Genomic DNA, 14,959 nt, shown 5'->3' on the forward strand with positions numbered 1-14,959 from the left:
CTGTGCTTAGAATAGCCATGCAAGAGACCAATCCTAAGTAATTCTAATTAGGATCCTACTCAGGTCTATTCAAAGAGTTTACTCCCAGGAACGTGTTCTTAGAGTTGCAGCATAGATTAATCAAAAACGTGCAGATATATGCAATATATTTCTTGAAAATTCTGTTTTCCAGTCAGATTGTGAAAATGTTACAGCGGTCACCACTCATGGTTTTAAAGTTTGTAGCTTGATTTTCTCTCCTTTGCTTCCTCTCTCTTTCTTTCTCTAGGTTTTTGTTATCATTGGTCAAGGAGAAAGAGTTTCCTTTTTTTCTGGGGAAATTTTAAAGTTGCAAATTTATAAAGACACTCCCAAAGTCTAGATGACGAAGAGTAACGGAGAAGACGCCAGAACTGGCAACAGGATGGAACGCTTCCAGCAAGGAGTTCGGAAACGTACAGTCATGGCAAAAAAGAGGGTGCAAAGTATCACAAAGGAGGATGTTAAAAGTTACCTACTGCGGAATTTTTTTGTGCTGTTCACCATCATTGCGGTCATTGTTGGTGAGTAATTCAATCGAGACAATCTTGAAAAAACATCACTAGAACAGAAGTGTTCCTATTCAATGTTCTTCCCCATTGAGAAGAGCTTGGAGAGTTATTTTTCTATCTGATTACTCCAGGTTGAAGGCTTGGAGAAAGTTTTAATTATCCATAGTGAGGTTTTCAATCCTGCGTACAAACCCATTCAGTTTAAATCAGTAACATTCTAAAGAAGGAAGCCAGAAGGAAATTTGACACATCATTTTACTAACATCTTTTTACAAAACACCTTCATCAGATGCTCTTTTTGTCAGATCAGTGAATCAAAATGGTTGAAACTGTGAAAGAAAATCAGCTACAATTTCAGTATAGCCACACTCAGCTCACAAAAGGTGTCCATTTTACTTTAAAAAACCAATAAATTACTAAAGGGACCAGAACGGGCAGTGATTGTTCCAAAGGAATGAGCACACATATCCCAAACAGTGTTTTTCTTCCTATAGTTAAAGAACTAGAGCCCACTTACATCCAAGGTCATTTAACTGCTTGTGTTAATCATGCAATTCTGTAGCCAATGGGAAATCTACCTACTCAAGGGTCACAGAAAGAAACCTGATTAGGTATTGTTTACAAAGCCGATTAGGACAATGTTTGTAGAGGTTTTATATTTTGAACACCTCCGGTTAGAAGAAATAAAATTAACTTAAGGAATTTTCCATGCTGTATTTAAAATAACCGGATATCAATTGAAAAATTCGTCTCTTTTTGGCTATAAATAAGTACAAACAGTTCCACATGCTAAGGATGTTTTGAACTTGCTTCATGGCAGACTTCTTTTGAAGCTGAGGAGAGTTTTAAAAGCAGTTAAGATAGTATTGTGGTCTGTTGTTCAACATAGAAAAGTTAACATTCCTGCAGCCGCTTGAACACACCTGAAGTGACTGAATCTCAGACTTTAGGTTCCTATAGCGGGAAAATATGTTTTATATGAAGAAAAGGTTTGGTCCCAGTTTGGTGTGTTTGTGTGTATGCGACACTAGAATTGTGCTTTCTGCAAACAAAAATCATATTCTTTATTTTGGAGAGTTCAAAGCTTTGGAAAATTATTAAAAGTAATTTGGTTTATTAGAACCAAAGGGACAGATATGGTTTGCTTACTAAACTTATGTAGGAATCACACATACATCAGAGTTATTTTAATCCATTATCAGAAGTATGCCCTGACCTGGATAGCCCAGGTGAGCCAGATCTCATCAGATCTCAGAAGATAATCATGAGTCAGCCATAAGTCAGCTATGACATGAGAGCACTCTCTACCACCACCATCAGAAGTATACCCAGGGCTTTTTTTCAGTGGGAATGCGGTGGAATGGAGTTCTGGAACCTCTTGAAAATGGTCACATGGCTGGTGGCCCCGCCCCCTGAACTCGAGACAGAGGGGAGTTTAGATTGCCCTCCGCGCTGCTGAGCGGCACGGAGGGCAATCTAAACTCCCCTCTGTCTGGAGATCAGTGGGCGGGGCCACCAGCCATGTGACCATTTTCTCCGAGGGCAACCCATGGAGTTCCACCACCTCTTTTCCCAGAAAAAAAGCCCTGAGTATACCCAACCCGCAACTTCGAGCAACGTATATTCCAACCACTTTTTTGGACACCATTCAGTGTGAAATATTCTTGTACAAACTCCAGTGACATTAATGGAACGTGCAGAAGGGCTCCCATGTTCACGCACAGGTTCTGTTCATTTCAACAGGGCTGTCAAATTCCTGCACAAGAAAGACCATACTTATGACTTTGAAGCACAATGCAGAACTTCTGAACACTAAATAGAGGCTGCTTCCACACACATTGGATAATCCACTTTCAATACGCTTTAGTGAACATTTGTAACTGCTTTTCCATGTGTGGAACAAAAAATCCACTTCTAAAGGATAACTAAAGTGCATTGAAAGTGCATTATTCAACGTGTGTGGAAACGGCCATGGTCTATTAGAAGTGTCACTGTTTAAGATGTAACCATCAAAATGTAGCTATGCTCTTTGGTAGAGATGCCCTTTATTTTAAAAAAGTGTTGAACAAACAAGGGACTTGAAGGACTGATGGATGTATCTTCCTAAGATATTACAACAATAAACATTACTAGAAGAAAACACTTCCACGCTTTTTTCTTAAAGGTCATTAGAGACCTTTAAATGTTTAAATGTTAGAGACAAAAATTTACATGAGCTTTACTCAGTGAACTTGGGGGAGGGGGATCACAATTTGAGCTTTCACAGTTCATGGAATGGAATGGAATGGAATGGAATGGAATGGAATGGAATGGAATGGAATGGAATGGGTGATCTTATTTAACTTTTCTGCTCACACATGAAACCATCTTTGAGAGCAGAGCCATGGCACGAGCTGTTTCTTATGGAAGTGGACGGCTAAATCATTTTCAGACCCTATTGTAATGCCTCAACACTTCCTTTCACTTGTGTGTTCATTGAAGAAGTGGTCAAATAAATTGCCGCTCTTCTCTCTGCTGTATTTGCTGTTGTAAATACGAAAATTAGAATGTAACATTCAATTCCAGTGAAGCCGTGTATTCTGCAATGCGTCTATTGTAAGAGATAAAAATTGGAAAGTTTAGTGATTGTAGTACTTACCTTTCTGACTTTCCCAAAATGAAATTATGTCAGTATAGCAAAAGTTCTTAGCATACAATCTCATAGCCACATTTTCAAATTGTTCGGCTGAATATTGAGTTTGAGCAAGATAATCTTCCACAATAGTCCAAATGCAATAGCATTTAAGAACAACTGAAAGTTATAAAACTGTGATCTAATTTTACAGTTTATTGAACTCTTTCTCAAGATGGGAAATATATATGTGGTCTAACTCTTTGGAATTTGTCTTAAGACAGTGTCTCGGGAAGCTCTATACAGACAATGACAAGTGAGCTTAAAGTTTGTACCCAGTGCAAAAGATTTCAGTTTGCAACAATGTTTTTTTTCCCTAAACAGACTGGTACCTGCATTTATAAATATGTAAATGGATATTTTTCTTTCTGCATGGATATTCCTTCTGCATGGATATTGTCCGTTCTCATCGAGAATGCAAAGAGCATAGAAAAAAATTTGCTAGAAAAAGGAGAACAGTTTATATTGACTATGATTCTTCCTGGTAAAAAGATGAACATTAGAAAGATTTGGGAAAGGATGGATATTTCCACCTCCCAAAGTACCACTCATTGTTCAACAAGCAGTCATGTAATAGCACTTCAAAGCTTCAGGCGATGATAAGGAGAAAGAGTACATGGCTAAAACCAGGAAGAAGTGTTTGCACAGTAAGGCTGCCATGTGCCCACTGTGGGTGGAAGATTTCCTAACCCCAATTGGCCATGCCCACCTGCAATCCGGTGGTTGATGTGACAAAAATTTTTTTATGGAAGTGATGTCACATCTCTTAGGAATTGCAGAAAATTCTAACTCTATGGTAAAACCATAGTTTTCAGCAATTCCTAAAGAGGACTGACATCAGCCCTTTCTAATAATCACCAAAACCGGTATGGTTTTACCATGAAATTTCCAGCATATCAATTTGGGGCTTTTCCAAGACAACCCTACCATGTACCGTAGCAGGATCACCATGCAAGACAGAGACTTCATACCAAAACAGCAATACTAACATTCAGTCCTTGCAACAAGAAGTTCTGCTTCAGAATTCCCTTGTTCACATTTGCTGGCTACAGTTGCTGATTGGAGAAAGAGGTAGCGTTTCCCATAGCTTAAATGCTTGACTCCTCTGCTTTTACCTTCATTAAAATTGCTGTTAGTTTTACTGTTTGTATACTTGTTGTGTAGCTAGTCGCTATTATTCTCCTGTGTGTGAAGAGGTGTTTAAGTAAATTATAGCTCATTCAGACATTCTAGGTTTTGAAAACATAACATGAAACCCCTTAAATTGAGTAAAATATCTGAAAGCTAGGGTTGCCAGGTCCCCCAGAACCCAAACCGGGGGACTGGGGGGGCTAGGGGGCACATACCCTGCAACTGTGCAAAGTGTGTGCTCCTGAGCACTTCCTTGTCACGCTGGGAATGACATAAAAATTGGCGCCCAACACTAGATTTTTACCAACACAGCTCGGGAGGGAGGGGGGGCTTCACTTCCTTGTCATGGCAGAATGACATCATTCCTGGTGTGACAAGTGCTCTGCAGCATAAGGAAGCACGTTGAAGGGCTCCTGGGCCCATTCCCCGCACCTTCTCCCCCCACCAGCCAGGTGAGTGGTGGCGGGGGGCTGAGGCTGGAAGCAGTGGATCCCCTGCCCCCACTGGGGAAATGGGACCCCTACTGAAAGCCCTTCCAATGCCCCGTTCTGTTACAACCTGCGCCTATCCAAGAGGTGCCATATCCATGTTTGTAGGACTCTCTGCCTGGGCTATGTGGATTAGTCTGTTGTAGGCCAATGTGTGAAAGATTCTGGCTTGGGGAGGAGTTGTGGGCAGGGTTGAACTTGTGGGTCCCTTTTCAACTGTTGGAATCTATGAATTTGCACCCAAAAAGAGTTGTCTTGAATTGAAGATTATTGGGGGAGGGGGGAGCCTAGAGGGATTCTTGCTTTAAAGAGATTCTGACCTGAACTGAGATGGAGATTCTAGCTTCAATACAAAACCTGAGTGATTACTGTTATTTAAAACATTGAGTGTCAGATAGGTAGCCATGTTGGTCTGAGGAGATAAACAAGGGTTGAGTTCAGTAGCAGCTTAAAGACCAGCAAGACTTCCAGGATATGAGTTTTTGAGAATCTGACAAAGGGAGCTTGACTCTCAAAAGTTTTTATCCTGGAAAATCTTGTTGCTTTTTAAAAAATATTTACATTTTACCATTTCTCAGGTCCATTTTGGACCTTTGTTCCAAGTACAGATGTAATTATTATCCCCATGTTACGAACTAAGAAAAATCCAGCCAGTGCAAAGGTCTGCAAATGCCATTGACCTCTTTCTGGAAAGTCTGGTTCTCTCGTCCTCTGATCTCTGCACATTTGCCATCTCCTGCTCAACCTCCAACCTCTCTGTCAGCCTTCTTGATGCTGTGTCCAGGCTGCACTTGTGTCACAGCGAGGCTTTGTAGGCAGAACAGTCTTGGCTCCTTTAGTGTCAAAGAGTGTCTGGTGAGCCTTGGGTCACACCGCTCAGTAGTCTGGGTGAATTGGCAGACTTTAGAATTTGCATACCACCGCCCCTGATCAGCTTTTCATCAATGCAGCTAATGTTATCTTTGGATCAATGTCACCTGCTTTTAAAGAATACCTAAAGTGAAAGGTTTTGGAGCATGTACATGAGGCCACACTGAGGATTACTGTCTTGCCTATGTCTACACTTAGTTCACTGCTAACCTGAAATACAGACCATAAACATCCAGCATTTAACTCGTGGCTCTAACAGCCACATTAGAACAGTGCCCTGTGCTAGAGGTATTTGCCTTGTATACTAGTGAAGGAATTATGCAGACTGCACTATGGATTGGATCAAGCCATTCTTAAATTTTGCTCAATCTCACCCAGTTCCTCTCCTTATTACAGCATGTATCTCATGTGGCTTTTGTTCATACATGTCCTGTGATCCCACCATAGTGTTGAAGGACATCTCTCCTCCCTCTTTCACCAGCAATCTAACCCTATAAATGCCACGTGATATCCAGGAATGGGGTTACTGCATGGATTTTAAACAGCAGCAGCAGCAGCAAATGATGATGATGATGATGATGATGATGATGATGATGATGATGATGATGATGATGATGATGATGATGATCACCTGTTGACCTACCACCTCGCCAATGTGGGAATAACTGGGGCAGCCTTGCAGTGGCTGATCTCCTTTCTCCACAGTCAGGGACAGAGGGTGACACTCAGGGAGCAGACACCACCACACTACCCACTGGTATGCTGTGTCCCTCAAGAGGCAATATTCTCCCTGATGTTATTTAACGTTTATATGTGCCCCCTTGCCCAGCTGGATCAGAGTTTCGGTTTAGGGCATCATCAATATGCGGATGACACCCAATTATATCTACTGTTATATGGTCAACCAGACACTGCGCCAGATACCCTAGCTGGGGCTTTAGAGGCTGTGACTGGGTGGTTGAAGCAGAGTCAACTGAAGTCGAACCTTGTGAAGATGGAGGTCCTGTATCTGGACTGCAGGTCAATGGGTTTTGGAATGTGGCTCCTAGCCCTGGAAGGGGGCACCACTGGTGCCTATGCCAATGGTGAGGAGCCTGGGCATAGTCCTGGATGCTTCTCTGTCAATGGAGGCCCAGGTCATAGCAGTCGCCAAGTCTTCATTTTATTATCTTTGACAGATCAGGCAGCTTGTTCCTTACCTCTCAACTAGTGACCTGGCAACAGAGATCCAAACAGCAGTAATCTACAGACTGGACTACTGTAACTCGCTCTACACAGGGCTGCCCTTTAGGTTGATCTGGAAGTTACAGCTGGTCCAGAATGCAGCAGCACATATCCTCACCAGTTAGGGCACACAGTAGACCTTTTTTGTGCCAGCTGCACTGGTTTCCAGTTGAGTTCTGAGTCAAGTTCAAGGTATTGACTATGATGTTCAAAGCCCTTAATGGACTGGGACCTACATACCAGCAGGACTGCCTCTAGCCATATGTTCCCTGGAGGGCTTTATGTTCCGGCAATCAACATCATTTCACTTCCAAAGTCGGTACAAAAAATATCAGTTATGTGAATTATCTCATTCCCTATAGAATAATCCTATTCATAAACATAGGATTAAAACCATTTATATAACAAGTAAAGCTAACTTTAATAAAATTTAAATACCAACAGAGAGAGACAGAGAGAAAGACAGACAGAGACAGAGAGAGACAGACAGACAGACAGACAGACAGACAGACAGATAATAAAAAATAAAAGGTTTTGGGATTCTGTAATATTATGGTAATCCCAAAATCATTGTTTTAGATCCTGCATCTTGAATGGAATTAAAGAAATTAAATGTAGAAGCAAAAATAAAATTGCCTGGAGTTACTGTAATCCTCAAATAAAACAGTGTCTTGGGTCTGACTTTAAAAAGGCAACAAAGTAACAAACCAACTCAAGATTAACAAAAGACTAACAAATTTTTATTCCCGTACACATTTGTTTATTTTTGGTGCTACAGAATCCACCTCTGGGATTAAATTCAAGGGCAGACTTTTCTAAATCTCCAGAAATCCGTATTTTCTTTTCTCTCTTCATCCAAGAGAATTTCACTGCTTTTATAGTTTTCTCCTCAGCTGCTTCCTCTATCCAGATGAAAAGGACCAATTAGGTCCCTCATTGTCCATTTCCAGCTATCACTGCACATGAATATTCTGAGCTCCTCCAAATTGGAAAGAGCCCAGAGCCTGCCGTGCCATTGTGTACTAGTTGAGACAACTATTCAGTTTGCACTAGGGTTGCCATTCACCTGATGGGGCAGGGATCCCTCACCCCCACCTTCTGCCCCCCCAATTCACCTGGATGTGGTGGGGGGGGGAGAAAGGCAAGGGAACAGGTGTCATCATTGCACTGCCCTGAAGTACTCTTGCACTTCACACTGGGCTGATTTGGGCCCTTAATGGGCTGAATCGGACCCACTTGGGGCCCAAATCAGACCAGTGTGAAGCGCACACGTGCTCCCAGGCTTGCATGATGATGTCACTTCCCATAAGATAGCAAAAGAGGTGAGTGCCAGTTCCTCCCCCTCCCACTGGGAGGGTAAGGAGACCTGGTGATCCTAGTGAGTGCCATGTGGTAGCCAGGACTGGGTTACTGAATAAGGGCAGATGAGAACCCACAGACAGTCTTAGGGTCAAGCTAGACATGTAGGTTTTTAAAGAGTTGGGTCTGGGTTCCCTAGACCCAGCTGGGGTTCCCTGCAGCCACACAGGAGCTGTGAAGAATGGTTATTAAAAAATAAAAGAGAGCCCCTCTGCAAGGGAAAGAACAGCTCCTGCCTCCCCCCCAAACTGTTTCCCTGTGTCAAAATAGCACGGGGGGGGGGAGGTTCTTCCCCCGTTTTTACTGTTCTGTGTGCACAAAATTCTCCACATAAAGCAGCAAAAACAGACACACACACACCCTACTTGCTATTTTGGAAAATGGCTCGAGGGGAGAGGCAGGCAGGAGTTCTTCCTCCCCCTGTGGTGACGTTCTGAAGCCATTTGGGCTCTCCTTTATTTTTTAACAGCCATTCCCCACAGCTTCTCTGTGGTGCGGGAAACCCGAGTTGGGTCTGTGGAACCTGAACCCAAGTCTTTAGAAACCTGCACATCTAGCTTGACCTTTAGGAGCACATTCTTTGTTGTGCATTCAGAGTTCCCATCACTCTCTGGTTCCTCCTTCCTCCCTTCTTGTTCAGCTCCCTGCCTTCCTGTAACTGCCTTCCTCTCACACAACTCTTCTGTTGCCGCCCTTGCTTCCTCCTCCCCAGAGATTTCCCCATCACCTCTTTCTCCTCCCAACCCTCCCTTCACCACCCACTGCTGCTTTCTTCTTCCTTTCTCCCTTTCCACTTCTTTCTCCCCTTCCCAAACCTCCTGCCAATGTTACAAGTTTTGACAATTTTTATTAAAAGGCAGCCAAGACCTCAAGACAATTCAGTAGGGCTGCCAACTCCAGGTTGGGAAATTCCTGGCAATTTGGGGGGGTGAAGCCTTAGATAGGTAGGGTTTGGGGAGGGGAGAGACCCCATGAAGTCCACCCTCCAAAGCAGCCATTTTTTGCAGGGGAACCCACCTCGATCGTCTGGAGATCAGTTCCAGTCTAGGACATTTCCAGGCCCTACCTGGAGGTTGGCAAACCTACTCCAGTGTGAGACCTCCTTTGTCTTTAGTTTGTGGTGTCTGTGCAAACACAAACATTGCTTCAACTGTGTGGGGTTTTTAAAAAAAATCTGGGGTTCTTTGATCCACAGGGAGATGCCATTTTTTGTATTAGACACTTGAGCAAAACTTATGAGAATTTAGTCTGATGAGCACAAGGGAATTTTATTAAAACTAAGAGTCTTGGACTAATGCTAGAGTTTGGGGATAGAGAAGTAAGTCCATGTGTTTGGTTTATAGGGTATGCAAGTCTTGGTGCCCTCTTTAGTATCTGTTCTCATTCTCTACAATATCTATGTCTCCTTGGGCTATATAAGATATATAGGGATATATATATATAAATATTTTAAAACAGGAAATAAATTAAATAACTTTTTCACTCCCTGTCTGCAAAGAACTCCCAAAGTTGTGTTTTCATTGCTTTAAGTACTGCATCATTCAACCATGCTGGGTGAAATTTTCCATCCCATTTCTCTGGAATAATCAGGTGAAAATGCCTGAAAAACTTTTGCACACTCATCTGAGATAAGAGAATTCCTTCCAGATGACCATGTAAGGATATTTCTGCAATATGGCTATAATATGAATCCCCCTTCTTTCAGGATATTGATATACCACATATGCTTTACATTGATATGAATAGGCTAGACGCTTTTGTGGATTTATCTGCAAGACTACAGTTGATATTAGCTGACATAATTCTTGGGTAGCCAATCAGAATGCATGCCTTATATTAATTTACACCAGCTGGCCTCAGATTTTAACGGAACAGCTCTTCATCTGAGCCTAGTTCCTCAACATCCCTTTTAACTGAAACATCAGAGTATGAACCTGGGTCTATGTATACAAAATTTTAAAATGCATGCTAAATGTTAACTGTTGTATGTTCTTGGGATAACATTTTAAATACCAGACTTGCAGCTTTAGATGTTCTCAAATTTGTCACACTTTTATACTTTGCTTTGTTTCTCAAATTATCTTAGCCATTATGACTTCTTCCACATGGCCCAATGGTTCCTCCTCGGCTAGCCAAGCTATCTGTTCTACATATCTGAGGGTTGTAGTAATGATTTGCTCTGTTTTAACCTTAAACCTTTGGCTTTGGACCTTTAGTTCAGCTCCTCTTTAGTTACCTTAAATTTTTACCTCAGGAGGGCCCTGGTCCCAATCAACACTCCTTATATTTCCACACTCTCATAGCTTCGGGTGCTCCCTACTTTACCCAGGTTTTTACTTGGAGAACATCTTCCCTTTTTTGTTAGTGTGACCTATGTATTGCTGCCTTCCTGACTCCCTCAAAAGGTTTTTACCACCACCAAAGGCTTTTCACTTTTTCAGTTTAACTGGCTTGTTATAGGTGGTAGTGTGACTGAATAATCAGTGCATGGGGCTGGTTGCAAGGTAGACAGTGGGATTGTTTTTTTCTTAAAGAAAAGTAGAATTTATTTGTAACTACATAAGTGTGATGGTTGCAGAGTTTTGATAAGCATATTGGTTTTAGAATAGTTCTTAAGCTTGGTGGTTTCAACTATAATTATATCTTCTTAAAAGTATATTAATCCTTATCTGGATAGCCCAGGAAAGCCTGATCTTGTCAGATTTCAGAAGCTAAGCAGGGTTGGCCTTGGTTAGTAATTAAATGGGAGACCTCCAACAAGACCAAGGTTGCAGAGGCAAACCACCTCTGTTAGTCTCTTGTCATGAAAACCCCACCAGGGGCCACCATAAGTCAACTATGACTTGAGGGCAGGATTTCATTTCAAAGGCATATTAACAGATTCAGTCACACGGCCTAGTTTTCCACACAGATCATCCATAGCAGACTAAGCTTTCTTCCCATCCACACAAACATAGATCCACTCAGGCCTTTTCACATAGTTTGCCTGACCTAGATTGATCTCTCTCTCAAATATACACAGGCAAAGGTATACACAGTTTGTCTGACTGATAAAATTAGGCTCTCAGGATTGGAATCCAAACAGCTTACCTGATTTAGCCTGAATCCTTTCTCTGAGGTATACAAAAGCTGACTTAACCAGACTCTCCTGGCTATTTAACTCTGTCTCAGAAATAGGGTTGCCAGCTCCAAGTTGGGAAATTCCTGGAGATCTGGGGAGTGAAGACTGGAGAAACCTGGAGAAAGTGAGGTTTGGGGAGGAAAATGACCTTGGGATGGCATAATTCCATAGAGTCCACCCCCTAAAGTAGCCATTTTCTCCAGGTGAAATGATCTCTGTGGCCTGGAGACCAGTTGCAATTTCGGGAGATCTCCAGCCACTACCTGGAGGCTGGCAACCCTACTCAGAAACACACAGACACAGATACTCAACGCAATTTGCCTGACTTAACTCAAATGAACACTTTCTCTCTGCACAACAAATAAAAACGGCAGTTCACTCCACCCACAGTTCACTCCACCTACTGTCCAATTACATCAGATGCCATTCACCCCTCCACTCTCCCTCCTTCTTTCCTCAGAGGCCTGCATTTCAACCCACAGTTACAAATATTTAAAAACTCCACATTAGCAAGCAGAAATAAAATCCAAATAAAACACATTACATGCAAAACGTTACAAATGTATTGCTTGCTGACTCCATTGCTTTGGTATCTATTTGGCTCATCACTGTCCTTCTGTCTTTCAACACTGTTTATTTTCGCTTGTACAGTGTGGATAAAGATGACTTTGGAGCTAGGCAGCGCTGTGCTTTCGTTGGCTTACATGCTTGGTTTTACTTATGGCTTAAGGCCCCATAACATTATAACAACTTTCTGGAGGAAGTGTGTACACTGACACTAGGTTACTGAGCCAGCATGGATAGATGGCAAGGCTGGTTTCATCTCTTCCATCATTCGTGAAAAGTTGAAATACTTAATCTGAACTGGAACCACCAAGCTGTATATACAGTTAACGTAACATAACATAATATTTTGATCTGTCTGTCTGTCTGTCTCTATCATTTATCTCCCGTTCCTCCTGATGTTCATTACAAAAGTATGTTGGAATATGGATTGTGTCCTCCTTTGTGTTAATGCAATGAAGATTTTCTTTCTTTCTTTCCTTCCTTCCTTCTTTCTTTTCTTTCTTTATATTCCACTTTTATCACTGAGTTTCAAGGTGGATTACACAATGTAAGTCAATAAGATCAGCAGCTGGGATAGTCAATAGTAGGCTATGCACTGCAGAAATTTGAAAAGGGGCATAAATTCAAATACAAGAATACAGAAGCAAATTCAGATACAGGAATACAAAAATGACACACTGTTGAAAACAAGCAAAAGTGATTTGAACATGTCATATTAAACAACATAGAAATTACCCAGTTAGAGCATATCTACGTTAACAAATTATGCAGTAATATAGTCTACTGTCCCTGTCAGTTTACCAAAGCCTCTCTCTGAACCATTTCCTTACACCACATCCCTATTGCAGTTCTATATATCTGAGGGATGTATTGCCTGCCATAGGTTTGAATCCTGCCAGCTTTTTCACTCAGCCTCCACCAATTCTACACCCCCAATTACACATTGATTTAGTCCATGCAAGTATCATGATCCCAAATATAGCCTTTTGATGGACAGCGTATGGTACCCAGTGAGTTCCACCACCTCTTTTTCCAGAAAAAGCTATATTATTTTTACTTAAGATAACATTTAATTGACATTTCTGTGTGCAGGGATCCTCCTTGTGATGACATACAAAAATGGATTCTCAAAATAAGTCTGCAACATTTTCTAAAAAGCCTTTTGAACTCTTCTTTGTTCCAATCTCCTCTTTGTATTCTGGATTTGGTAAAGATTCGGGAAGTCTAGAACATTAGTGGCTAATAATTATAAACCATTTTCTAATACTGCCATAAGTATTTTAAAGTGTGTGAGATGGTAGCTTATCAATAAATTGAATCAATTGATTAATAAATCTGTAATTAAGAAAAGTGGAGTCAATTTTAATTAGTCAGTGAAAAACTGAAAAGTTAGTGAAGGGTATACATGGGTTTTTTTCCAAACTATTTTGAGCTAAGTGTGTTACTGTAATATGAAATGAAAAATGAAAATATTTTAAATAGCCTTCCTGTGTTGTAAGTTACACATCCTTCAGTATCTCATAAAAGTACCTATATGTACTTCTGTTGATATGCAGATTTATTTAATCAGTTAAAAGATAGCAGTATACTTCTAAAATATAGGCTAACACCCAGGCAAAACCAAGCATAATCTATGTCAACGGGGGTGTAATGATTTCAAGAAATGGGTGCATGTGTCTTTAAATGTTTGGTGAGATAGGTGAAGAGTGGGGGTGAAAGAGAGAGATGAGTGAGTGATATGATTGGCTGATGACAGAGAGTGGGCGGAGTGAAGGCAGTTTTCAGTTACTGAGGGAGAGAGAAAAAGATTCAGTTAGGGCAAGAGAGGCGAGCTGTGGGCAGCCTGAGTGTGTTCATGTATTTGTGAGGGAAAGGCAACCTGAGTGGAAGCCTGAACTGAGTGTGTCTGTGAGACTATATATTCATTCTATTTGAATAGGTGCAGAGGAGTTAGCCGTGTTAGTCTGTGGTAGCAAAATCAAAAAGAGTCCAGTAGCACCTTTAAGACTAACCAATTTTATTGTAGCATAAGCTTTCGAGAATCAAGTTCTCTTCGTCAGATGCCTGATACAGAGACTGGTCAAACAGTTTGACCAGTCTCTGTATCAGGCATCTGACGAAGAGAACTTGATTCTCGAAAGCTTATGCTACAATAAAATTGGTTAGTCTTAAACATTCTATTTGAAGCAGGCAAACTGTGTGTGCGCCTGAGAGAGAAAGAATTGAGAGTGAAAAGAAAACAGGCTAGCTGTGTGCTGTCTGAGGAGTTCTCTGTGAGAGAAATATAGAGCCTAGAGAAAGAGGCTAACTGTGTGTGAAGCCTTACAAGAGATCTGTGTGAATGAGTTTGGATGAGGCAACTAGAAGAACTAAGAACTACTTTTATGTAACCAATACGCTTCTTAAAAAAATAAACTTTTATTTTGTTTTGTTATATCCCAGAGTAGCAGTCATTGTTATCTCCCATTCCTATCTTCAGGGCCACATAGAACCACGAAGGAGCCTGATGCATAAACACGTTACCAAAGGGAAAACAAATAAAATCTATTGGAATTTAATATTCCTGGTGGCAGCTAACTACCCAGAGGGTGTAAGGGGGAGATTTAAAGCAAAATCCACCCTAAAGAAAGTACAGGTCATAACAGGGGGTTTTATATGTGCTGAACTTCAGTTTAATCAAGGCCAGTATTTTAAGCATGTCTTCTGGGAAACGAGTCCCATTTTATTCAATCAGGCTTACCCCAAGAAAGCATTCTTAGGATGGCACTTCCAGAATTAGTCCATTAAGAAGATTTTTTGCTCCCTGGATCAAGTCTTTGGTATAACAGCATTTGATCAGTGACATAGCAGGTCCTATTGCCAGTCTTAAACAGTAATTTTAAATGGTGGGTTTTTTTAAGGAAATGCATTTTTTGTCAGTTGTATTTACATTGTAAGCTGCCTTGAGTGCCGTAAAGTAGAATGGTACCGAATGAATGAATGAATGAATGAATGAATG

At 41.2% G+C, this 14,959-nt stretch overlaps 1 protein-coding gene across 4 annotated transcripts in view; it reads left to right on the plus strand.

Moving 5' to 3' along the window:
• Positions 1 to 361: 361 nt before the first annotated feature.
• The window catches only part of SLC1A3 (solute carrier family 1 member 3), a 68,889-nt gene continuing 54,291 nt past the window's right edge, over positions 362 to 14,959 (plus strand). For all 4 annotated transcript variants that reach the window (XM_054986634.1, XM_054986636.1, XM_054986637.1 and 1 more), the window contains exon 1: positions 362 to 542. In XM_054986634.1, the coding sequence (XP_054842609.1) occupies positions 362 to 542 (181 nt within the window). The remainder of the gene's footprint in view (positions 543 to 14,959) is intronic.

This window comes from Eublepharis macularius, chromosome 8 (genome assembly GCF_028583425.1).
Source record: "Eublepharis macularius isolate TG4126 chromosome 8, MPM_Emac_v1.0, whole genome shotgun sequence".
Taxonomy (NCBI): Eukaryota; Metazoa; Chordata; class Lepidosauria; order Squamata; family Eublepharidae; genus Eublepharis; species Eublepharis macularius.